Source organism: Diadema antillarum, unplaced genomic scaffold (assembly GCF_040938485.1).
Source record: "Diadema antillarum isolate AM-2024a unplaced genomic scaffold, OU_Dant_1.0 seq00001811_RagTag, whole genome shotgun sequence".
NCBI classification, from domain to species: domain Eukaryota; kingdom Metazoa; phylum Echinodermata; class Echinoidea; order Diadematoida; family Diadematidae; genus Diadema; species Diadema antillarum.
In genome coordinates this window covers 494,874-521,484 of record NW_027272486.1, presented here as the reverse complement: position 1 = coordinate 521,484, position 26,611 = coordinate 494,874, and the positions used below count along the sequence as shown (strand labels likewise).

Below are 26,611 nucleotides of genomic sequence, written 5' to 3'. Positions count from 1 at the left end.
CTTACTGATAGAAAGCAGTATGTTTATCTTAATGGTCATGAGTCCTCAATGAAATCAATTACATGTGGTGTCCCCCAGGGTTCCCTACTCGGCCCGCTACTTTTCATCTTGTACATAAATGACCTCCAAAATTCATCAGATATTCTTTCTTTTATATGCTTTGCAGATGACACAAATTTATTTCTTTCACATCGTAATCCTAATACGCTTATTTATATGTTAAACAGCGAATTGAAACTTGTTCAATCCTGGATTCATGCCAACAAGTTATCACTAAACATTGATAAAACATATTATATGCTGTTCAGTAACTCTTTGCAATTTATTCCTGTCCAAATTAATGGCATTAATTTAACGAAGGTTGATAGTGTTAAGTTTCTAGGACTGTATATTGATAGCGATTTATCTTGGAAGTCTCACATCAACTTTTTAACCAAAGTTTTATCTAGGAATGCAGGAATTCTAAATAAACTGAAAGATTACTTCCCCACCAATATATTGCAAATTATATACTCGACTATGATTTCCCCTTACCTCAACTACGGAATACTGGCATGGGGTAACACGACCCAGTCTTTGCTTGACTCGCTCTTTCTCTTACAAAAGCGCGCTATTAGAATAATTAATAAGACTGGGTATCTATCTCATACAGATGAATTTTTCCATAAGAACAAAATTTTGAAATTGTCAGATTTGTTTTATTACAATTTAGGGATATTCATGTACAAATTATCCAAAAATGATCTTCCTGATATTTTTTTGCATATGTTTAAAAGAAATTACTCTATTCATAACTATCCCACCCGTCAACGTGACGATTATCACCTACCACGTACCCGAACCATTTTTGCGAAAAAAACAATTATGTATGCAGGGCCGAAGTACTGGAACGATCTCCCCATAGAACTCGCAGGTTGTTTGTCTTTGTCGACCTTCAAATACAAATTAAGACATAATTTATTGAATAATTACATTGCGTAAGTCCATTGAAATTTCCTTCTTTCTTGTTTATGTGCCTTTTCCTGCTGTGTTGGTTGTTGTTATTCAAATCAGCTAAGCCTCGCTGTTTGCGCTCTTAAATTCCTTCACACCAGTACCCCTTTTGATACCCTAAGACTTCGGAACGCGTGAACAGCTGGCTTGTTGTATTCCCCTTAGTGCTATACTGGCTGGTAATTCTAATTAATTCCAAATTTTCTTTGAATGTTAGTACTTGAATGTTCACTCTTTAGGTTTCCCGTATCTCCTCCGAGGACTCGCATGTCGAGTTGTTCTCTCTTCACCGTTATTCAAATCATACTACTACATTATTGTCAACATTGTTAAATCAACTGTCCTTACATCTGCAGAATGTGGTTGTCTGTATATCACTATTAATGTATTGAGAAGATTCTGTTAGTGCACCAGGTATTTTTGCCTTTCATTTTTGTTTCTCTTTATTTTGGTCCTACGTTGCATCCGTGCTCCTCATCTTTACACTCTGTTCAGAATTTGGGACCTACGCTCAACAAGCTCGCTTTTAAGTAGGTTCCGTCATATTTCTTTAGCGTTATACATAGAACCAAACGTACGATGATTGACCACTATATGTTTTTATGTTCTTACATTAATTTACTGTACATCCAAGCCGGATATTATGATTCACTATGTTTTTATTATATTTGCTGTACATTCCTTCATTGAGAAGTATGAAAATAAATTGAAATTGAAATTGAAAATTGAAAATTTCTATACTTTGGACTTGACTTGACAAAATGGAATCATTAAAACATTTTACAGAGTAGATAAAATAGACAATCTATTCTCCCCCCCCCCCCAACCCGAACAGATTTTAACCTTAGAAGCATGGGTAGGCCTACTGCGTGAGTTCCCAGCGTCAAACAACCAGTCTCGGTTTAGAACCCCCACCCCTAACTCTCCCGGCCCCTCTTCGTGCGTTTGTTTCTTTCTCCCTGTTCTCTGTACGGTAGGACGTGACTTCAGGTCACAGGTGACTTTGCAATTAATCTTCAAGTCGTCGATCTTCACGTTGAAATTTAAGTTCAGCTATATGTTCTTCCAACCAGGGGCCAAATGTGAAAGAATAGAGATGTGTAGTTACTAGCAGTGTCCCAATTATAGGCCTACGCAGTGCACTGTACCTGTAATGCTTTGCCGCAGACTCCTTTACGACCGACAAGGGCTTGTGGCTGCAAACTAAGTTATGCGCTGGGCTGATAACCGCCAGAAGCAGAAGGGGCCACGTAGTTCCAAGACCTCTGGACAAAATTCGATAACTGTGAAACAAAATATATATCATGTACTTAAAATAAACATAAATTCCTACGATTTTGAGTGTTTTTTTTTTTTTTTTTTTTTGGTAAGGCAAGTGACAGACAATGACATTATTCCGTGCAATCACCACTCACGGTAGTATGTTGTGATATACACAAATCCATTTTCACTGACTACATTCAGACATTATTTTCCTGGCTTTTAAAAAATGTTAATTCATTTATCTTTTTGTCTATCTTTTTACCTCGAATTCTTCATCTTTCTATATCAAAATTTTCATCAGAATCTTTATCAAAAATGAAATAAGTACCATTCAGTCACCATGAAAACTAACAAGTAACCTTCTGGAAAAAGAAAAAGAAAGTCAAGTGTCAGATTATTGTGAATATACATGCAATTTACGAACTCTGTAAGAAGATTTGTACATTTAATTTCGAGGGCGTTTGATGACAAGAACAATGACATAAATGTAGACCATGGTACTAACCTAATAGGATGAATGGAGGAAAAGGGTTCCCATCGGATGCTGCATGGCTGAACTCACAACCCCCGTGTCATATGGCTCCTAGAGAACTGGTATGGAGAACCTGCCCTCTATCGAGGATCGAGACCTACGAAGCTTGCCGTCGAGTGACTATATTATTATCAATGCTTCTTAAGATCTCTGCCATAGACGGCCTCCTCAAATGGCTCTCTCGGGTGCAAAGTTCTCCCAGCTTGTGAAGCTCTTGAAGGCAGGATTGTACATCGCCAATTTTCTTCAAAAGCCTACGCAGCTGAAAAATATCACTCTGAATCGATTTAGAAAATTATGCCGTCAATTGAGTTATACGTTTTAAATAAATATTGATTATGGTATAATGGTTATTTATTGAATGTTTTAACAATTTTGTATTTTTTTTTACTGTTTGTATTGGTTTTTTTTTTAATGATTTCTTCTTTGGTTCCATTAACCCCTATTATGGTATTTTAAACTCAGTTTTATATTTTTGGTGTGTCATTACAGTAATTTCTATTACACAGGTTTTTTTTTTAAATAATACATTTTGTTTATGCCGAATTCAGAATATATTTTAAGTCAGTCTCCATGGTCTAAAGTATCTCTTAAAGCTTGTATTGTTTTGTGTATATGTGTTATACTTGTATATTTTTTTTAATGAAGTCTATTGTAATCCAATGTTTTTATCATGTATATTATGTACACAGGGCTCCCCTGGAAAGCAGTTGTGAAACTGAGGGGACTACCCTGTTTAAATATGACGGAATAAATAAATAAATAAATTCAATAAGGAATGCACTCTGCTGTACTCAGAAAAATGACACATAAACACATGCACATTTTTGTTTTAAGCTTTATTGCACCAACGTTCATACATAGACAATAACCAAAATAACTGGAATGATTATACGTGTATGATTTTTTTTTGTCGCAGATTGATTACGCATAACTTATTACAACTCAAATCTTAAGAATGAACATTTGAAAGTGTCAACAGTGATAAGGGCAGATTCTCAGTATCAAATGTATTGCCATACATAGGCCATACTCAGAATTCCTTAATTGAATCTCATTTCGCTCAGTTAACGCAACATCTTTATTTCGTATAATATGCCATATTACCAGCTCCTGCAGAATGATTAAGCAATTCTTCACCAACAAATTCACTTTTAGGGCCTATAGAGAGCATAAAGAAAGTGAATTTTCTTTTAACGATAATTGAAAAGAGATCTGGTGAATTATGTGCTTCATAAAGGCAGAGTGCATTTTACAGCTGAACGTGTGTCCACAGTATTAGAGTGAAAGGGTATATAATTGTCATGACTACATCGATGGCTATATTATTATACAGTATATCCCCCCCCCCCAAAAAAAAAATGGCATTGATAACACCCGATATGATTAAACTGTCTTAACCCTAACCAGGCCGGGCTTTTGCGTGTCCTGCATGTGGCCGGGGGATTCAGCCCCCCCCCCCCCCAGATCTCGGCTTTCGATCGCGCAATCGCCACGACAATTGGCACATGCATACCTGGCGTAATCTACCAAACTATACAAAAAGAAATGGAAATTTTCGTCATGATAATTAATTATGCTGATATATGCATAAAATCATACATTTTGCTCTAAATCTGAAAGTAAAGCTCCTAGAATCCTAATTTTTGGTGATAACATTCTTTGTAGCATTCCTAATAATGTACTAAAAAATAGTTTATCGAAATTAATTTGTTATGTATTTTATCGTGTTATGAATTTCTTATGTATTTCGTTGTTTTTCGACCTTTTGTTTTTCATTTTTCGCAAAATTTATGATCGACAGAACCTATTTCAAGCGTAATTATGCTAAAATTAATTGAGTTCAGCATATGAAAGTGAAAATAATAATTTATGAATAAGAAGAGGAAACTCCATTTGCATAGACTTTATGCACAAAGTCGCGTTTTTGAGCCATTTTCGGTCTGACAGGCGTGTATGAAAGGTCGTGCAGCGTAGTAACGGTTTATATGCGCGATTTTCGCGAAAATGGTGTCAAAACATGTGCCAGACTTGAAAGCAAAAAGTCAGCGAACAGCGCGGTCAAAAAAATTAGTCGCGTAAAATGTCGAAGGGTGTGTGTGTGTGTGTGTGTGGGGGGGGGGGTGATTCAACCCTTCCCCCCCCCCCGGCTCTTTTAGGGTTAATGCTAGTTCAGGGTCTAATAAAATATCGCAGCTCTATTTTGCAGAAAACCCCATTCAATTTGGTTAAGTGGTCACAGAGAAATGTGGATTATTGTAAAGCATGTCATGACTGTATGATTCTTCCAAGTTTATTGTCCTGATAATAACGTGGGCTCGGAAAAAAAAGTGATCTAAGAGCCATGAAGAGAGAGAGGGAAAGAGAGAGAGAGAGAGAGGGAGAGAGAGAGAGGGGGGGGGGGGGGGAGAGGGAGAGAGGAAGAGAAGGGGGTGGAGGAATCTCACCATAATTGCACTTGGGAAGATGAAGATATGCAAGAATACGACGGGATGGTATAGTTCTGGTTGAGACCGTCAGGGTTCTTGTTCCTATTTTTTTTTTTTTTTGGGGGGGGGGGTGTTTGATGAGATAATGAAAAACCTCTTATGGAATATGAAAGAGCATGTTGGAGGGGAATTCACGGTTGTCCGATTTTAAACTGGTTTTGAAATGGGAGATATCCAAAACAAAGCGTTCCTAATAAAAGGTAGGACCCACCTTCTAGCATTTGGATATCTTTGTTTTTATACTTTGTTTTTATGGACATCTCTATCAGTCATTTCAAAACTAATTTTCATATAGTACATTTTTAATTCCTCTTAGAATGGTATGCTCTGAAACATTTCATATGGTTTCTCAGTATCTCGTACAAAAATGTTAAAAACTCAATCCTCATCTCCTCTATATACACCACCCGTTCAATGAATTGAGATAGACCCCTTTACATATAATCATAGAGGTAAAGCTGAGTAGATCTGCATGCATATAAATATCCGACAGATGGACCATATTAAATTAAGAGTTTGGGAGAAAGGGAGATCGAGGAGGAAGATCGAGCGCGGATAAGATGACAAATAAAATGGTGTGCGTTATCCTTTCTCCCCTTTTCAAAGTAAGTTGAATAGAAAGAGAAATGATATATTATGCTCATAACACAGGGTGGATGTTATACTTATACAAGAAAAGAAAAACAAAACAACAGAGAAGCCACACACACGTCGGACCCTCGACTAGGTCCTATCCTTTGTTCACTTCGCAGGGACAGTGCATGTATTTTTATCTGTCTGACATTGTGTGCCCATCCGTGCGATTGAAGAGAACCATACCTCATTAGCATAACAAACAGGCGAGTGACGTCGCACCGTAAATAAAGACAGTTTTGCCAGGCAACTGGTACACGCTGAACCAATATGGCCGTGTGCTTCCTGGTACGAGTGATTCCTTATCATGGGTTTTGAACTGTAGATCCGTGATACTGGGGGATGGTTTGCTAAGCATTTCTGCGATTACTTTGAGAAGGAGTTAACGGTGAGTACCTAGAACATTTTCCTCCAAAATACCAGTGAATAGTGAGATTGTGATGGAGATACCGTAGTGGCTGTGAGTGTAAAATTATTGGTTCTTACATCCTCCTGCCTACCGTGTAGTTCCATATAGGTTCTAGTCACCTTTGTACGGGCCCTTGTAAATAGCACATCATCATCAGGGCCCTGATCCTGTGACACACACTGAATTATATAAATCATCATCTACCCAGTTCTGTGAGAATTGTAAGTTCAAGTTTCAACGAAGCAGACTATTGTCTAATCTATGAACCGGCGGTACTGAAGAAGAAGAAGAAGAAGAAGAAGAAGAAAGGGGGTTGCAAAATCATCTAGATCTACCCAAGTTCTCACTAGATTAGACACCGAGACAGCATGCAGTGTTAACCTTTGCTTTTGGCTAGTATGGTAGGTGTTCAACCCACCGACCGGGTCCATAACGACCGACCGCGCATTATAATGGCATTGCGCGTACAGAAAGAAAATGTACGCATGGGACTGCGCGCAACGGTGTTCGATTCTTCACTGGGCTACGCTACCGAGTAAAATGTGGCGAAAACAACTAGACAGTATTCCCTCTAAATTACCGAAATTTAGCAAAATCGAATAAGGTTTATCGTGTAACTACATATAACTAGGCCTACCTTTGCTGACTCGTTGTTAGATGTAGAGTATCCTTCCGTAATAAATTTGACGATTTTGACCGCAAAATTGGCACCGCCGCTTGTACGATCGTGCACACACGTTACACATACACATGACATAAACATTTTGTCGCCCGCTACGACCGTACGAGTTGATGCAGAAACGAGAAATGAATGTTGAAAAAACAAACCGACTCATCTAATTTACTTCAATTACGATGAAAAGTTTCCTAATGAAAATCAAGTCAAATTCATCAAACAGTCCTTCAAAAGTAATATCGAAGGATTCAAAATATATTCAAATATTATTGGGGAAAAAATGACGGCTAGAAAAAAACAGCGGCCTGTCGAAAAAACGCATTTAAGTGCCCTTTATACGTATTGTCAGGGTGGCCGGTTGAAATGAACAGGGCAACTGAGTGCGGAAAAAATGACACCCCACGCGTTCGAAGCCGCCATCTAGAGCGCGTACCTCAGATCGCATTTTCAGTGCGCGCTTGTGAATTCGGAGTATTTTCTCCACACGTGAGTAAAATTTCAGGCAAATTGTGAGATTTTTCACGTTTCTGTTGATAGAAAAACGTTAGGTGTCCGGTATTATGAACACCCAACCATATATAGAGAATGGGGATACCGGTAACTGTACTTTGGAAGCAGTGGGGCAAGTTTTTTATATATATATTTTTTTTAATTCAGCTGTAACTTACATGTCTTATCCTCATGGTTTAGAAATAATTTAAATGAAATAAAGAAGATTTTATTACATATTGAGAAGATTCAGTCTGTTTTGTATTCCATCTATTCTGAATATAGGGATCTACTGTAGACAATAACAGCATACTGTTTGATGTATTGAAACTTTTAATACTTTTATTCTTTATCTCTCTCTGCAGATTAACACTTGGCACTCTGCATACATGAACACTTTTGCTGGATAGCATTTTTTTTTTTAAACCATGGCGACGGTCCAGAGACCAGCGAAACCAAAGAAGAGAACAACGCCTAAAGTCACCCCATCAACAGAATTGGAGCGGCCGCCTTCAGCTGCTTCACACAACTGTAAGTGTTCAACTTTTCCACGATGGTTTGGTAATGTACCGTAACATTTGTCATACACCGAGAGAATTTAAGGCTAAAATTTTACCAGCATATTCAATTGAATATTTCACAAGATCTTACCGGTGAAATTTTCTGAATTTTGTCATTGCGCAAATCATACATGTAGACTAGCACAATTTATGACTTGATTACTCTGTGGGAATCAAGAAATCAGTGGAAACAAAATACATACATGTATGACAACCTCATGTCACCAATTCTCTGTGTGACTCATGCTTTTCAAAAGCAATTTATTTCATCAGACAGTATACATATGAGGATGGTAAATACATTCCAATTAAAAGCTTTATTTGTAGAGAGTACTCAGTTTCATTTTGCCACAGGTTTTTATTCCCGCAGTTCAATTTTGGACAGTGAACATGCGCATGGTTTTGATACAGAAAACTTTCATCAATTGGGAATAATCATGCAATAGGAAGTTAAGGGTTGGTAGAAACCTTAACTTCCTATTCCATGCATGGTTGTTGATTATGAACTTTATCACATCATTTTATCTGTCCTGCATCTTCACCCTTTTCACCTCAGCATGGGTAGGAGAAGACCTCAACGGGGAAAGGGAACTTGAGCGGGTTACAACTCCCATCCAACACCTCACGCCTGGAGCAGGCAGCGTGATATCTGTCAGGGAACTTGACAATGGAGCAGATACTCAGGTAAGTACATCACAATGTACTGTAAACCAGACATTTTTGTGTGCATGAAACTTGTGAATTTCATGAGGAACCAAGATTCATGACAGTTTTATGCCACAAAAAGTGGCTGTCAGCTCCAATTTGTGAAAGTTTCTTGCCATAAATGTTTCTTGTTTTACAATATAGCGTATATGTCTCACTAACTTTAATAAGGATAGGATTTTGAAGATTGGGGCTCTCACTGTAGAGATCTGCTGCTGGGGCTGAAACAATCCCTATGAGTTCTCCACCTAGATAACAAACAAAAATGCACTGAAAAAAAAAATTACATTTAAACCATGAGTGTAGTTTACAATAACAAACTTTAGCTCACTATTCTAAATCCAACATGTAAATTTATGACATACTATAGAAAGATATAAAATCAAACATCCTTATGCAGTGAAAGATTCATATTGTTTCTCATAAGCATATTTTGAGATGTTATTATTTATTTATGTATTTTTTTTTTTTTTTGAGTAGCTCATATGCATGTAGGTATGGCGTTGATGATGTTGATTTTCTAGCCAAAATCGAGATTTATGAATGCTAAGTTCATTTTGAAAATGCTGTTGCTGCAGAACTGCATGGAACATGTTTGAGATGACCTTTAGGTCTATCATCATAGCCACCAGTCAGAGAAGCCTGCACCTTGGCATGGGATCACACATACACACAAAGACATGTGCTAAGACACAGACAGATATACAAAAAAGACACATACTCATAACACACACATATATACTCTTGTTCATTTTAATTTGAAATTCCCTAGCATAATGCAGTGCTCTGTGTAATTGTATCTGTATGGCAGAGTGGTAGCTCATACAAGTTTGTGGTGCTGCTGCTTCTTCTGACAGAGAAAAATGCTTTGACAATAGGTACTTCATACATTGTGTAATTACTCAAATCAACATGCAGCTCCAAAGTTTCTTGTCCTGTGACAAATTAAAGACAGGTCTTTCTCTGACCCTAACTCCTGCATCATGTTTAATGATCTCCTGTTTCCCTGCTGTATGCTCAGGATGATCGCCCTGTGTCACCGCGTGCCCCCAGTCCAGGCAACCTCCTGGAAAGACCTCTGACCCCTGGCAGCGGTCGACTGAGTCCGCTGGACGGCATCATGGGAAAGAAGAAGGCTAGAGTGATGCCCACAGATGAAGAGTTACCAAATGTTGATGTGAACGGTCCTGCTGTCCATTCACCGGTCGTAGAACCCGTTGAAGGTTAGTTTACTGTCCAAGGCTTACACAAGAAGTTCCATACAATACTTGAAGATCAGTGCTCTAGATAATTCTAACACAGATGTACTTCAAATTCAGAGTTGGCGATAAAGATTGTTCAATTTGATTATACATCTTTGCTCAGTTTATCGGTGAATCATTTGTATGAAACAAACCCAACATAATATTGGACTGTTTACAAATGCACTGCATTGATTGCACTTGTCATGCAAATGTCTTGGCATTACAACTTGAGACGTAGACTCCAGCAAATAATTGATCAGGATTCCTTTTTTCCTCACTGGATCTCACTCAAGGAATTTTGCCATTTGGCAAAAAAAAAAGAAAAAAAGAAAAAAAAGAAGAAATAAAGATAGAAAGGAAAGAGTGAATTATGAGCACATCACGGTCAGTTTGCAGTGTGTGCCAAACTTCTGTTTCATACTTGAAAGACCGATAATTTCTGAAATGATATGTGTTTATATTACTGAAACTGCTTAGTAACTGTTTGGAAATATGATTGGATCAGCAGTTATTATACAAGTACCTTGATGTTTTCTCAAATTATAACAAAATGAAATCATTGTGCTATTTTATTTCTTAAGATGAAACTGCTTCAAAGGCATTGTTACTGTGTAGAGCAAATCAAGTCTCAGTATATCACCTTCCTGTTCATTCCTCTTTCAGCCTGGAGTGATACAAGTCAGGTTGATCTCCATGATGATGCTGAGGGTCGGCCAAAGACAGCGGGCAAGACCCGCAGTGCGTCACGGACACGCACCCCTGGGGAAGGGGGACACACGGGCAGTGTTCCCAGCATGCGGTCTGTTATCAGCGTGAAAGAGGCCTCAGAGGAACACAGGATTGATGGACTGGTATCGGGTCCATCCAGGACAATGGATGGGAGGAAATCCCCTGCCATCATGCCTGCCACCAGCCCTAGACTAGAGCCAGGTATTAATAGACACTTCTTGCTCTGTATTCTCATGATTTAGCCAGCAGACACATTACCAGCCTCATTGGTACTGTGTGAAACTCAGTCTGGTATGCTTTATTTGTTTGTTTGTTTTTTTTTGAATTACTGGCACATCTTTTTTTCTTTCTTTAGTGTGCCAGTGTGCCAGTATGTGTACAGTGTATGTTTGTGTGTCTCTTCCTGGTGAAGGTCCAAAGCACGGGTTGCAACTTAAATGTATTCTTGGAATATTTACATGTGGATGTTTATAAAGACCAATGATTATCAGAGCCTATTGTAACATAGTCAACATGTTGAATAAGTTTGCTTGAATGATAACTCACTTATTTATTCACTGGTTTTGCTTTAAAACAAATACGTTTCTTGAATGTGCCAATTGTTGCAATGCTCCATGTGAAAATAATGAAACATAGATGCATTTTATTACAAAAAAAAGAAGAATTGTCCACAAGAATGTTATCATAAGAAAGGATTTCATAATTTACATTCCAGATAACCGAAGCATTGCTTCCAGGGGTTCCCGTGCTCAGATCCAACCTCCTCAGATGGAGCATGAGCAGCAGGCCTACGTCCCATTTGTCTATGCCCGGGACTGCATCGCCAGGGTGATGGAGGACATGAAGAAGATGAAATCCAACCACATCCGCATCGTCCACGAGATCCAGGATAACTACCGGCAGATCGAGGACCAGACACAGGTATGTCAACAGGAGGAGCTCTTCACAGGGTGTGGTAGCATATTAAACCCTTACTGCTGTTTCCATTGCAACTGATAGACAAATTGCCCTACATCAACATAAATAAGCACTGAATTGATCAGTGTTTTAGTAGTAGCAATGAAAACAACTCGACAGAAGAATTTCATGAATTTGAATTACTGCTGTTTGTTCACTGGTTGGTACGCATGTTGTAATGCCGTCTTTGCTGACTGGCACAGCTGTCTGCAAAGTAACTGTCAATGAATAGAGATGAATCCCTACCATGTCAACATAAAGTTAATGTTAGATGACTGAGGCACATTACTTCGCCTGAGTGGGCTTGCTGATATATTCAAAGTAGGTCAAGTTTGGATGAATTACTGAATGCTGATCAATGAAAAAGCTTAGTGTGACTTCTTAGCCAGTTGCCATAAATGTGCCCAACATCTTGCTTCCACTATTAAAGCTGGTGCTTCCACTTTGTTTCCTACTGCATCAAATATCTTTTTGGTTGCAAAGTTCATCTTTAATTTTATTGCTTCCTTGTTAACTCCAACTGAAAACTTGAGCAGGAACAGGAAAAGTAGTTAGTATTAGAAACTTAGAAACTTTTAGAAAAGACTTTGAGATTCTAATTTCTTTCTAACCTGAGAAAGGCTTTGAGATTTTAATGATTTACTAACAAAGGGTTACTGCCTTTTGAGAGGAAATTAATAGCAGCTCTGCTCAAGCATGTTGTCAGAATTGATAGTGATATGTCAGAAGAGATGGTGATATCCATTCTTTTTCTCGTGTATGTTAATTGCAGGACCAGTTCAATGTCTTTGTGTTGAGTCTGAGACAGCAGTACAAGGAGAAGGTTGTGACCTTCAGGCAGGTCATTGAGGTGCACCGTAAGGAGCTGGATAGCCACAAGTCATACTGGGAGCAGACTTTACTGGTAAGGATGATGACCAACAGAGAGGACAGATAGAGCATAATGAACACTATATTTGTCATGTTAGAATTACCTCTTTCATGAACATAAATCCAACTATTTAATCCATGTCTTCAAAATGTATATTTCTTCCAGACATGGCAACAAGTTTGCACATTTAGTTCCTTATCTGCAGAGTCTTTTTTTTTGATAGATATATATTTTGCGATATAGGTTTATTTTACAGAATAACTGAAGGTTCAAAAGTTATATTGCATTTGTACTGATTACTTTAATAATCTTTGCATCCTCTCCAGAAGAAGTGTGATTTGAGTGTATGTTCTGTTCTTGTGTGCTGGTACAACTTGTTAATTATGCCTATATTATGGTAATATGTAAAAGGGCTTTTCTTTTTCCACAGAACCTCTGAGCTTCCCTCGTGTTCTCAGTTCATTTCACTTACACAGAAGCTTACATGTAACTTCAGATTGTTAGAAAATGATGAAATATTGCGTCAGTGTTCTCATTGAAATATTCATAACCTGGATTTACAATGATTTTCTTCTATTTTTTTCCTTTCATCAATGTATAGAGTTTGAGCCAGCGTAACAAGGAGTTGATGAAGGAGAAGAAGAGACTTTTAATCATCAATAAAGTTGAAATTGAGAGACTGGAGAAAGAAAAGGTGAGAAAAATGAGAAGCAATCATCACTGTTCACCTGAGAACTTGTCAGCTGAGTATATGAGAATATGCAGTATGTGTTTTTCACTTTTGTGGACAGTTTGAACTCTGCAAGTGAAAAATACAGTGGTGAAAAGGGTTTATCAGAGTTCCATCTCACATGTCAATTTGATGCACTAACAAACATAAGTGACAAAATACTTTCATGAAGAAGATAATGTAACAGAGTAACATGTATTATATCAGGTCAGATGTATAGATACATGTACATACATGTACATTTATTTGTGATTTTTGTTAAGGATTGTTACATGCAAACATATCCACTTACCACAAGCCAACTTTATGTCGGTTGTTTGTTCTCTATCCTTTCACACACACACACTTGGTACAGAAATACAGTTGTATAATGTATCCCTGCATATATCAGATTGGCGCCCAAACCCCACCTTAGGAGAAAGAACTATCCTTGTGCTGTGCGTAGGCTTTGGTACTGTTTAATTAATATGCAGCCTTAGTCTACTACATTGATGCACTGGGCAAACCCATGACTGGTGCAACCTCAAACTTTCAGTTGCTACATGTGTAGCCTTCTCTTTAATCAAAGCTTGCTGCACCTATCAATTCTTTTTCTTAGAAGGGTAGTCATTAGAACATGCACCATGAAGCACTACCCATGTAATCCTGATGGGTAGTATTATCTACATCTCATCACCGAAGTGTGTAAATCCTGTTCAGTGCAAGAGGGAGAAGAGTAAGGGAACAAGTATCAGTGAAATTTAATGTTGACCTATTTATCAATCTTTCCAGGAGGAGCTGACGGGCACACTCACTCAGAAGATTGACCGGGAACACCAGCAGGTCACCAGCACCAAGAAAGAGCTGGAGGAACAATTAACTGCATCGAATGAGGAGAAAAAGGTCAGTTTATGAATAGATTTGGGCAAAAATGCTAGAATACACGGCTGCTTTGCTATCAATCTACTTGTTTTGAGCATGATTTAGAAACTGTGTGCCTTCCATGGTAAGTTGGACAAAATCGTGAGATGATGGAAAATTATGCTTGGCAGCCATGATACCCCACAAGATGATTATATGCACACTGGAAAAGGAAGTATCGTATCTGAGCTAAAGAGCTGCTGTGGTGTCAAATGCCTGGAGGTACATGTACAAGTGTATATTGTGTACATCAGGTTGGAGATCAAAACAATAGTTTTAAGTATTAAGTACATGGTGACTATGTGGACCTATCATTTTCACAGATAGCACATGGTGTTGCCTATACATACATTGTATTTTGGCCTAAAAGAAATCACATAGATATAATAGAGAAATTCAAAGGAATGCCTAAAGCCCGTTGAGGACGGGCTGATTTTGCTGTAATACGTATCTCCTATGGACGCCTGCCCGAGTATACTCAAGACTCATCCTCAATGGGTTAATATGGCATGTATGTCTGAAGTGTAATTAACTGATACAGGTAATATTACTTACAAGATTCAGAAATCTCTGTAGGCTTATACAGGACTCACTAGGTACCTGTAGGCAGTGGGCTGATATCCCCCAGCAGTAGAAGATTACACACCTCTCAGAACACTCTTGTTACGGTGGTATGCAGGGACAGACAGATGTAATCACGTTCATCCAGAAGTTTTTCTCCATACTCTTGGGTACAGAGAAAACTTTGTCAGAATTTATTTTCTAGCCAAAAGGCATAAATACCAAGCATTGACTGGGATTTGAACCCGCAGCCATCTGGTTGTGAATCAAGCATCAAAAACTTCTTGGCACATTCATGTCTGTCTTACGTATATGACTGATTACTGCATTAGATCCTTGAAGACCAACTCCAGTCAGAGAAGGATGAGGTGAACAAACTGAAGGAAGAGATAGCCGCCCTCAGATCAACCCCGCGTGCTCCAGCGGACTCCGGCGACGTAGTGGTACCGGTCGTGGCTTCTGTGGAGTCGTCAGCACCGGGCATGGGTGACGAGGAGAGAATACGCCTACAGGAAGAGAGAGATCGGATGCAGGACAAGTACATCAACTCAGAGAAGGTGAGGAAAAAGTCATTTTATTGCATGACATCAAGTATAGTCACACATATTTATGGCTAGAGAATACAGATTGCCACTGGAGGTACAATGTATACTGATTTTATGATTGAAATAATGTACTGAATGAAGGTCATTAATTTAGGGGAGATGACTGAGACACATCGCTCATTATCAGATTTGATCTCAGTGTGCAGTGATACAATTCCTTTACCTAAAGTCTATTCCAATTACTGAACTCTTACGTCTTGTTGTTTTTATTGTAACTAATTGTCACATTTCCCTTAAACAATGTACAACTGTAAATAAGGTCTAAATACTAATTATTTTAGAAGTAGCCATGATTGAAAAAATAAAAAAATCATTGGCATCCAGATCTTACATTTTCAACGTTTTTTTTAACTGAATTTCATTGGTTATGCATCTATATTTATTTAGGAGCTTGCAACTTGGCAGGCCAAGTATGCAGCCCTAGAGGCCCAGTTCCAGTTGGTTGCCGTGGCAGCGGCAGCAGGAGACGGGGAGAAGATGGAGGAGCAGATAGAGACCCTGAAGAAGGATCAAGACACCATGAAAGAGGAGGAGGCCGAGTTGACGGAGGAGATCAATAAGTGGGAGGAAGATTTCAAGGAGAAGAATGGGAGGGAGCCTGAGGAGGAAGACAGGTGAGTTTTACTTCCAGCTTCATCATCATACAGTATGTCCTCCTATAGCCTTTTTAAAATGTCTTTCTTTAGATATGGATATTATCTGGTTTTCTTATGTGAAGTACAGTGGCTTGATAGTTATTGAAGTGCTCATCCCTGCTGGGCTCTGTTGTACAGGAGACCTTGAGCAAATATTTCCAAAGTACAATGTATCAAACTCTGTAGCAAGAGCATAATTTCAGCTTGTTAAAATTCTCTGTGTTGCCTTGATAATTGCTATCATCATAATTAACTTTGTAATTTAGTTATGAAACTGCTGACAAAGTTTTACCTGGGTTCCTGCAATATAGAAACACATGTGAATGTGAAGTGAAGGATTCTGATTAGGAAAGTTTATTTTACAGGTGAGGAACAGTATTATCCTGAAAACACTTTCATCTTATGATTGGTAATTTGCATATAATACCCCAAATCACATTGGGAGAACAACCAATTTGGGTTTTTTTCAAAATGAATCTATTTAGTGTGGAATATATTGGAAACGCACGAATGTGTGTGGTACATTAACTTTTCATGCATATCGCCCTGTTGGCTAGTGCGAATTCTTAAACTGGTGAAAACATCTTCACAATTTTCTCTGCGCACTTTGAATGGGCTGACAATTGTGCAGCATGAATTCAAGAAGCTGCGAATATGTCTTTGAGCCGCTCCCTGCGACAAATTTTGATCAAGCAAAAATATTGACATTTACAGAACTGAGAATTGATATTAAGGTCAGCAGTAGTTAACTGTAACCTATCATGTCTCTTGCAGGCCAATGAGTGTCAGAGAGCTACAGACCCAGCTTGACGAGGTGCAGACGATGCAGTCTGACCTAGACACAAAGGTCACGACCCTAACAGCGATCAAAGAGGGCAACGTCCCTGAGCCAGAACCTGTCAAAGCACCCGAGCCCATCATCAAGACAGTTGAGGTGAGTATGGTCGACACAGAGGAACGCTGTCTCAAGCAATTTTCTTTATTTCAAGTCCAGCAGAAAAACCTAAGCTGAAATCATGTGCTTACACCCTTCTGCTGTGGTGTATGTCTTATAGCTCAGGACCATCAACTGACAAACAAAACAGTATACCTCCATGCTAACACCAGTCTACCAGCTATGTGACAATAGCATGGCCGGCGCAGCCGTGGGGCCCGTGGGGGCTCAGGGCCCCACAATTGTTGTGCACCATAGAAAGGAATACATAAGGTGTCATCACTTTAGGCCCCCACACTTTTTTTTTTTTGCTTGTCAGCTGAAGAAACCCAGAAGTGGACGGGTAGAAATGAGCTGAGGACCTTTTTTTTTTTTTTTTTTTTTTTTGCTTGTCAGCTGAAGAAACCCGGAAGTGGACGGGGAGAAGAGATGAGCCTTTTTTTTTTTTTTTTTTTTTTTTGCTTGTTAGCTCATGAAACCCGGAAGTGGGCCCCCACACTTTTGGAAACACTGCGCCGGCCCTGAATAGTACAGTGAAATTCAGTCCTACACTGTGGGTTTTGTTATAAGGAGATTGGAATGGATATCTTGACATGTTTCTACAATTGTACATATTCTATTTTTGTTCATTTCTGACATATAGATCAGAGAAAAAATGCAGCATGAAAGGATTTAAAAATTGTGAGATTGGCGTGGGAACAATTCATTTTAAAATTTTATTCTGGTCTCATGGAAACTAAGTTTAAGATCTGACATTCAAATGAGAGATAAAGTAGCTTATTATTTGTGCTACACTGCAGAGAAGTGTCATCTAAAGTGGTATGAAACCAGCACTAAGAAGGCATTATTTGATTGTGATAATTAATGCGTTTAAAGTGTTGCACTACTCATGTAAGTGCTAAAGGTAAACACCGATTCAAGACTGTAACCTGTAAAAAGAATGATCCTACTACTTTTCACTGTGATAATTCACTTTACTAGGAGATACTGTGCTACAATCCATGGAAGTCATGTGTTTGTATGGCTCTAGAATTACCAGTAACCAGATAGAAATAGACTTCATGTTTGCATTACTTTCATATTGGACTGGGAATTGCATTGTAGAGCTCTAATGGATATCATGAGAAGTTATTTGAAGTACAGATAATAGCACTGTTCACTGCAACAATAAAGTATGTTTGTGTGCAATCTGGTATGAACCCTATTTGAACCCTATTGTGGTCTTGTTTACAGCATATCTGTGCTTTCAAGCTTCAGTGAAAGAAAAATGAGATTTATTGATTAGCTCGTTCTCAAAAGAGAGAGTCAAATAAAAGCCCTGCTCTAGTGAATGCAGACAATAGCTGGCATAACAAATAGCTTGAGGGAAATAAAGGTCATACTGTAAAGTCAAGCCTGATTAGATTGTAGAGATTTAATACAAAAGAGCTTGAGTGCAGTAAATGATCTTCTTTACAAATAGTGATTAAAGATGAACTCTGCAAGCATGTTTATTTTGCAGTTGTAGTTGAGTGAAGATATAATGTAATATAATTGTAGGCATGCTCGGAGGGTCTTTAACTGTGCAGCAGCAGCCCTTTGATTCTTCCCCTACCCAGTCTCAACTCTCTATCCCAACTCATTATATATATAAAAACAATGATATTACTACTTATCAAAAAAGAGTGACAAAGTGACAGAGCGCAGAATAAGCTGGAGACCAGTCACTGACTCTTGTCATGAACTTGAAAAATATGTAGTGTTGATGATGTGATGTATAGTCACAGTAAATAAATAAATGAAAATGAATAAATAAATAAATAAATAAATGAATATATAGATAAGTAAATAAGTACATAGATTAATTAATTAATTATTAGATTATCAAATAAATAAATAAAAGAAATCTGAGATATTCAATGGCTTGAGACTACATGTATATTTACAGCTGCGACTGTGATATATGCAAAGTGAGTTTGTGGACATATGAAGGCTTGGTATAGCTCCCACAATGTGTGTCTGGACAAAAGCTTCACAAAGAGAGGTTCGAAGGATTGCTTGTACAATGTCCCGCTTACCTTGACATTATGGAAAACAGAATCTCAAGTAAAATCCATAAAAAATCTTTGCTGAAATCAATGTATGTTGTACACTAAAGATGTCAAATACATCTGAAAAGTGATTGTTACCTCTTTTTTTCTGTATGAAATCATGGTAATGTCTTGATTCATACAAACAGATTCATGTCAAGTGTGATTATATCTTTGTGCTTATTGTTGACCAATCTAGGTTACAGTTCCAGACCCTGCTACGGTGGCAGCCCTCGCTGCAGCCCAGAAGCGGATATCGGAGCTGGAAGAGCAGCTCCGGGGTCTGGAGAAGGAGAATAAGAAGCTGATGAGCAGCAAAAAGAAAGAGAAGGAGAAAGTGACAGTGACGAGGACCAAGAAGGATGAAAAGGAGGAGAGGAATCTTAGAATATTACTACAGGCTGTTCTCAAACAGGTAAACTTCTCCTTCACCTGAATGGAAACGAGTACCCATTATTATGAGCCCTCCAGTAGCTCCACAAAATTAGTGTACTGTGGCAGTGTGTTATAAGCTGTCTTTGAGTTTGATTGCATTGCTTGTAGTGGGAACGTCGTAATTCATCCATTTGAGAGCAGCAGTAAAGTTGTAGTTCAAACAGAATTTATCTATTGTGCAATGTCTACAGTTAGTACACAATATTACATGAATGCCCAGTTTATATCAAATTGCTGCCTCAAAGTTTAGGTATATAGGAATTAGATGTCTACAGAATAGATATAAAAATAATAGGGATACCATCATGAGTATATCAATGTAGATTTTGATAATAGTTATTGAAACCTTTCGAAAAAAAGAAAATCTAGTGACCCTGAAATGAAACTTAGGGCATTTAGCGATTAAAACAAACATTTTGTAGGATGCTGTGGTCATACAATGGGGTTTGTATGAAGAGACGTTTATTTGTGGTCTCTTATAAGAGACCACAAATAAATGTGTGATGATTAAAAGCTGTGTATTCACCAAATAAACCCATTACCTACACAAGGCTGTTGGATAGTTGCAAATCATGCAGGGAATGGCTTAATGGACATTAACCTCATCAAACTATGGGCTTTTATAGATCATGTACTATTCTTTGTCATGTGTATAAAAGTACTACAAAAGTATGTTACATACTTTCATAAATTTCACAAATCACTGTTGGGCCGTGTATTCAACATCACACAAAAATATTGCCACCTGATCATGATTGAATCGAATTTGTGGCATGAAAATATCAACATGCTCATTTTGTGGCACTAAGTTGCATACTAACTATATGTTCAGTAAATTGGCAGAGTGAACGGACAGGCATTGATGCACTTATGATGGCCTCGGTGTGAAATTGCGAAAGCATCTCATGAAAACGTCTGTGACCTCATACGCAAAAAAAAAAAAAAGGTATCTGTGCGTGAAAATAACAACTTTTGCAGTAGTTACCAAACATGCTGGAATTGGCTTGATAGACATTTTAAACCTCATCACACTTTGGTGTTCTGTTTTCCTTTCCTTCCATCTTCCCCACTCCCAGGTCCATGAAATCAATGAGGAGGAGATCACACCCAAGGAACGAGTGGCCACCAGACTGGAGGAGGCTGAGCTGGAGAAAGCCGGCCTGGGGAAGACCCAAGACCAGGCCCGGCAGGAGGTGGAGAAATGGGAGGAGAAGTACCGGGAGGAAAACAGTGGGGAGGCACCGTCACAGGATGAGAGGTAAGATCCGCTGGCTCAGTCCAGTGATGAGGGGTAAACTGTATGATGTATTGCACTTGTTTGTTTAATTTTCTTTGCACTCAGCTTAGGAAGGTTCAGTGTTCATCGTTTGTAATGACAATGTATTTTTGTTTTGTTTTTGTTTTTGTTTTTGCTTGGTTGATGCTTATTTTCTCCAGACTAGTGATTCTTGCATTGAGTTGTTTTTGTTTGCAACTTATTGACAAATTGCCCTTCATTGAAGTAAATAAACATATTACCAGTGGTTTTTGAGTAATGACCGTAATGAAAATCATGGGCATACAAACTTGAGTAGGATACGATGCCTGTCTGGCAATCAGGGGCTCATTGGTGGGTTTTCCACCTGAGTACACATGTGTGTCCATGTTTTTCTATCGTGGCTAATATTTAGAATCACTGAATAGTTCGTGTTTATTTATACTTTGTGCAGATATAGGGAATTTGTCAATCAAGTGCTTTCGTTTTTTTGTCTGTTCATTCAAATTCATGAAGAAATTGAAATTACATTAAATGCATAGAATAAGAGGAGAATGCATTGAGAAGTTGGAGACAGTTCCCCATGTTGTGAATGGATACATTTCATATCTGCAGCATGTGGTTCTGTAGAAATCACTTTATTTTCTATAGAACTGGGTAACGTTGAACTATTCAGAGGGAGATGGAAAAAAGATATGCTGCAAGTTTTTACCTCGAAATTTAACAGACTTTTAAATACTGCAGTGTATCTTCATTGCTCAGCACATAGTGGCAAAGTCATGTATTTGTAACAAAGAAGGGCTACATGCATGCCATTATGATGATATTTGTTTTGTTTGTTAAAGGGGTTGCATTATATAGAGTGTAAGAAAAAAAATTTTTTAGATTTTTGAGATGCTTATCACATTACACTCCATGTTGTTTCTTTCCAGGGATGAACAAGCTGGACAGATGTATGCTGCCCTCAGTGAGGCCAACCAGAAAGCTGTATCCTTGGAAACAGACATCTTGGCACTAACCATGATACAGACAGGGGTGATCCCTGAGGAACTTGGAGGGATGATCGCAGCATCAGTTATTGTGACAGGTAAGACTTGTGTAAAAGTCTCTTGCTGTTACAATCATTACAAATCAACTCCTTTCTTCGTAGTGACAACTGAAACCCAATAACAAGTGCTGCTACTACTACTACTACTACTACTACTACTGCTGCTGCTACTACTACTACTACTACTGCTACTACTACTACTACTACTGCTACTACTTCTACTACTACTCCTCTTCCTATTCCTCTTCTTCCTCCTCCAACACCACCTCCATAAGTCAAAGAGAAGGTTGGATTTTTTTTTTTGTCTGTGTGTGTGTTCTTATCATTGCTGGGATGATAAGACCCTGTATCTACAAAATGTCAAATGTTCAGGAGAGCCAAAAAAACTATGGCGGCCAAGCGCTGTAGCAAATGGGATAACCTTTCCTTTGACATGCCGTGGTGGCTTTGTTTTTGGGGTAAGGCAATTAGGATTTGATCAGGACGTCACTTAACCAATTATTTGACCATTAATCCAAACGAGTCATTTTCACCAAAATTTCAGATACAAGGTCTTGTCACCCCAGGGACATTATGTGAATCATGTAATACTGCACTATATCACAGAGGCAATCTAGATTGAAGAATGGCATTTAAGTTTCTCCATATGACATCTGCCATTTTCATGTGTGGTGCTGTAAATACTGGAAAGGCATACAGGTAATGCACATACATATGGGCAAGCCTGTCAAAACACATGATGCCTTGACAATTATAAAACTTGCTGCCATTGACCTGAGGGACATTAACCTCTGTCATCCTTGAAATCAAACTCCAGGTGGGAATGGCAGTGCTGCGGGTGGAGCCTCAGATGAGGAACTGGATGAGCTGAGGGCCCGCATTGAGGAGCTCGAAGAGAGAAACTCAGAGCTTGAGGACAGCAACAAGGAGTTGGAGGAGTCTAAGGAAGACCTTGAGGAGAAGATTGAGGAACTGGAAGCAAGGATCAAGGAACTTGAGGCAGAAGGTGGTGGGACAAGCATCGGAGGCTCTGCAGCAGCAGCTGTGGCCCTGGCTAGTCTGGATGTCGATGATGATGACATGGAGGTTAGTGACTGTGGTTTCCTAAAATGGTCTGCAATATCAATTCCTTTTCTCATATGCAGTGTATTCACACATCCTATGCTCATTTGCAAAGAAGGCTCCGAGAGCCCAATTTTCCCTTTGCAGAAATGGTCTTGTGACTGCTGTAAGATATTCCTAAAGTAGTTATGGTATGAAGTATGATTCAAGGGGCTTTTTCTGATTTTGTACTGGGATTCAATGTTGGTGAAAGAGAAGTGACAAAAGTGTGTTCCTTTTTGTTGTCTCGCCCACCGGAGGTGAAGGCAAGACTAAGGGATCCAAATGGCGTCCGTCCGTCGTCTGTCACAAATGTTAAAGTTTACCTGCAAGACTCTCTTATGATGCATAACTTGGCAACTGTTACAGCAATGGCAGCCACACTTGGGTGATAGAAGCACTAGGGGTATCTTCATGTTATGGTGTTGTCGGAGGTCATGTGATGATGTCAAAGGTCATTTGAGGTCATATATTAAAGAGTATGTGCAAGACTCTCTTTTCTATGTTAAAGTTTACCTGCAAGACTCTCTTTTGACAAATAACTTCACATAAGTTGCTTGGATTACAACCTAACTTGGGTCATAGATGCACTGGGGTTACCTTCATGTTATGGTGCCGTTGGAGGTCACAGGATAAGGTCAAAGGTCATTTGAGGTCATACGTTAAAGTTTACTTACAAGACTCTCTTATTACACGTAACTCGACACATGTTGCTACAATGGCAATCAAACCTGGGTGATGGATGCACTGGGGGTACCTTCATGTTATGGTGCCGTAAGAGGTCACATGATAAGGTCAAAGGTCATTTGAGGTCATACGGTATAAAATTTTTGCAAGACTGTCACAGACAGGGGTCAACGAACTTTTAGGGCCCAATGTTAAGTTTTTATGGCGCGTTTTGATTATGGTTCATAACTTTTGATCCCTTGGTCTGTCTGTAACCAAACTTGGATGGTAGATGTCCCTTGGGGAGGTGAAGGTCATCACAAGGTCAAAGGTCACAGAAAGGGGTCAACGAACTTTTAGGGCCCATTAAGTCTTTCTGGCGTGTTTCGATTATGGCTCATAATTCTTGATCCCTTTGTCTGTTTGTGACCAAACTTGGATGGTAAATGTCCCTTGGGGAGTTGAAGGTCACCACAAGGTCAAAGGTCATAGGCGGGTCAATGAACTTTTGGGAGTTAGAAAAATATTGATTTCTTGTACGCGAATGGGCGAGACACGATTTGGCACTTGCCTTGTCTAAAGAGTTTATCCTTCTTTTATATACAAGTAGAATGTCTTTTAGCTGTTTCAGGATATCGCATCAATTCATAGTTGGTCATAGGGTAGTAAATTTAAGCTCCTGCTAATATTGCTGTTATTACATGTCTCCCAAAGTGTCACTTTTCATCCAAGAATGTATAGATTCACAGTTGTATTGAGCTTTGTCCAGCAAAACATTGAAGTAAGAAAAAAAAAAAGAAACAACAAAAAGCATCTAGCAGGGAATGTTGTCTAGCGTATCCGGACAATTACCCCCAGAGGGCAATTACCCCCCGGCTAAATACTGGTTAGTGGTAAGCTTAGAGTAAAGATAAGGGTTAGGGTTAGGGTTAGGGTTAGGAGTATGACTTAGGGATAGGATTAGGTTCAGGATTAGGATTAGGGTTAGGGCCAGGGGAAGGATGTGGGGTAATTGCCCAGGGGGTAATTGCCCTAGACCCGTTGTCTAGCATCAATGCCATTCTGTACAGCTGATAGGTTGTATCCTACCTCATTCATTAGTGACAATAAATGCATTTAATTGTAATATTGGTTGCAAATGCTGCAATTTGTTCTTTAACCAAAGGGACCAGTTTCAAGACTTCTAGAATTCTATCAGCATTTATACCAAGATATTCTTTGCACATAACAAGATTCTGTAATGATGCTTAGTTGCCAAGAATATTGTTACCTGACTTTTGTGAAAGTGACAATTTAAAGTATATTTCCGCTGACCCATATCGATATTACAGGGTATGAGCAGCCAGCTGACGGCACTGCAGCTGAAGCTGGACGCCCTAGAGAAGGAGCTGAGGGAGGAGAAGGAGGCCCATGAGAAGACCAAGGAAGAGGTGGAAACTCTGGAGGAGGAGATTGAGAGGCTCCGTATGGAGAAAGCAGACAGCTCAGCTGGCAGCGATGCCAAGGTGGAGGCGGCTAATGCTGCCCTCACTGCCGAGATTGCCCTCCAGGCTAAGGTAAGAATTTGAGTTATCACCACCACCACCACCAACAGCAGCACACAACACCCAACACAAACACAAAGACAAACACCAATACCAACACTGACACCAACAAAATCACCAACACAATCACCAACACAATCACCAAGACCAAGACCAAGACCAAGACCAAGACCAAGACCAAGACCAAGACCAAGACCAAGACCAAGACCAAGACCAAGACCAAGACCAAGACCAAGACCAAGACCAAGACCAAGACCAAGACCAAGACCAAGACCAAGACCAAGACCAAGACCAAGACCAAGACCAAGACCAAGACCAAGACCAAGACCAAGACCAAGACCAAGACCAAGACCAAGACCAAGACCAAGACCAAGACCAAGACCAAGACCAAGACCAAGACCAAGACCAAGACCAAGACCAAGACTGACACTAGCACAGACACCAACACCAACAATGCCAACAAGAACAACAACAGCAACAACAACAAAGGAGATGTTGCACTAACTGTCTTTCTATTGTCACACAAATAGGTCTCACCATTTGTGATACTCATGTATACTTATTACCTTCATATCTATTTTACTGCTGCTGCATACATTGTACCCACAGGTGTCTGTTTTCTTTGTTTTGTGGTAAACAATGTGAAAGACTCCTTTGGAGTAATAACTATCTTAGCTTTGGCATCAACACAACACAGTAGGGTTTTGAATTTAAGTACATATTCTGCCCATACACATTTTAAATCCATGAGCCAGCTCAGACTAGATTTACACTATGTAAATTGTATTTCTTTGAAGGTGTTTGTATCCATTAATATTTCTAGATATACTGATGTTTTGTACTATGTAAAAAAACCTGTACAAATTCACCTTCTAGAAATAAGATATAGCTGCCCAGTATTGACCATTATACTAAACATGTTGTCAGGGTAGACTGATGCCATGTGATTTTGTTTTAACTTATTACATATAATCTTTGCAGAAACTGAAAGAAAATGAGGCGAAGATTGCCCAAATGGAGCAAGAGCGACTGAAGAATGTCCCTCCAGAAGCCGCCAAAGAAATCAACAGTCTCTACGACAGAGTGGTAAGCAAAAACTCTTGATTTTCTCTCGAATATTTCTGCAGAGACCGTGACAGTCTTATATTGCATCAAAGAGATATTGTTGGTGAAGCTGAATATTTCAGCTTTTAAGTTAGTGCTAATGTTTCAATCCTTCAATGATGAGGATGGTGTCTTCAAACAGTCTTGCGAGCTGACAAATATTTCTGAATTCCTGACTGTACTAATATAGGCTAATGTTGAACTTGCAACGTAGCCTACATATGATACAAATCTAGATGTCTCCAAGAGACATCTATCCCTGATGCCTTCTTTTTTTCTCTACAGAGTAATCACCTCTCTTTTTTGAAGCTGTTATTGATACTGTATACATTGTATTAAGAGTTTGATTGCAAAATGGGCTAAGTGCAGTTTTTAGACATTTTCCAGTAAGTCCATCATTCGATAAACCAAAATAAAACCTTTCCGGTGATACATGTACCTCACTTGTAACATTACAAAGAATATTCTTATGCT

At 39.0% G+C, this 26,611-nt stretch overlaps 1 protein-coding gene across 1 annotated transcript in view; it reads left to right on the top strand.

Moving 5' to 3' along the window:
* The first annotated feature begins 6,205 nt into the window (after nucleotides 1-6,205).
* Nucleotides 6,206-26,611, top strand: part of LOC139712488 (uncharacterized) — a 33,391-nt gene continuing 12,985 nt past the window's right edge. Inside the window, exons 1-18 of the mRNA XM_071624304.1 lie at nucleotides 6,206-6,298; nucleotides 7,850-8,015; nucleotides 8,601-8,728; nucleotides 9,771-9,972; nucleotides 10,657-10,923; nucleotides 11,438-11,643; nucleotides 12,452-12,583; nucleotides 13,152-13,244; nucleotides 14,052-14,162; nucleotides 15,074-15,298; nucleotides 15,734-15,960; nucleotides 16,756-16,915; nucleotides 19,184-19,399; nucleotides 20,496-20,677; nucleotides 21,607-21,761; nucleotides 22,540-22,808; nucleotides 24,821-25,045; nucleotides 26,015-26,119. Coding sequence (XP_071480405.1) covers nucleotides 7,913-8,015; nucleotides 8,601-8,728; nucleotides 9,771-9,972; nucleotides 10,657-10,923; nucleotides 11,438-11,643; nucleotides 12,452-12,583; nucleotides 13,152-13,244; nucleotides 14,052-14,162; nucleotides 15,074-15,298; nucleotides 15,734-15,960; nucleotides 16,756-16,915; nucleotides 19,184-19,399; nucleotides 20,496-20,677; nucleotides 21,607-21,761; nucleotides 22,540-22,808; nucleotides 24,821-25,045; nucleotides 26,015-26,119 — 3,006 coding nt within the window. The 5' untranslated portion in view covers nucleotides 6,206-6,298; nucleotides 7,850-7,912. The remainder of the gene's footprint in view (nucleotides 6,299-7,849; nucleotides 8,016-8,600; nucleotides 8,729-9,770; nucleotides 9,973-10,656; nucleotides 10,924-11,437; nucleotides 11,644-12,451; nucleotides 12,584-13,151; nucleotides 13,245-14,051; nucleotides 14,163-15,073; nucleotides 15,299-15,733; nucleotides 15,961-16,755; nucleotides 16,916-19,183; nucleotides 19,400-20,495; nucleotides 20,678-21,606; nucleotides 21,762-22,539; nucleotides 22,809-24,820; nucleotides 25,046-26,014; nucleotides 26,120-26,611) is intronic.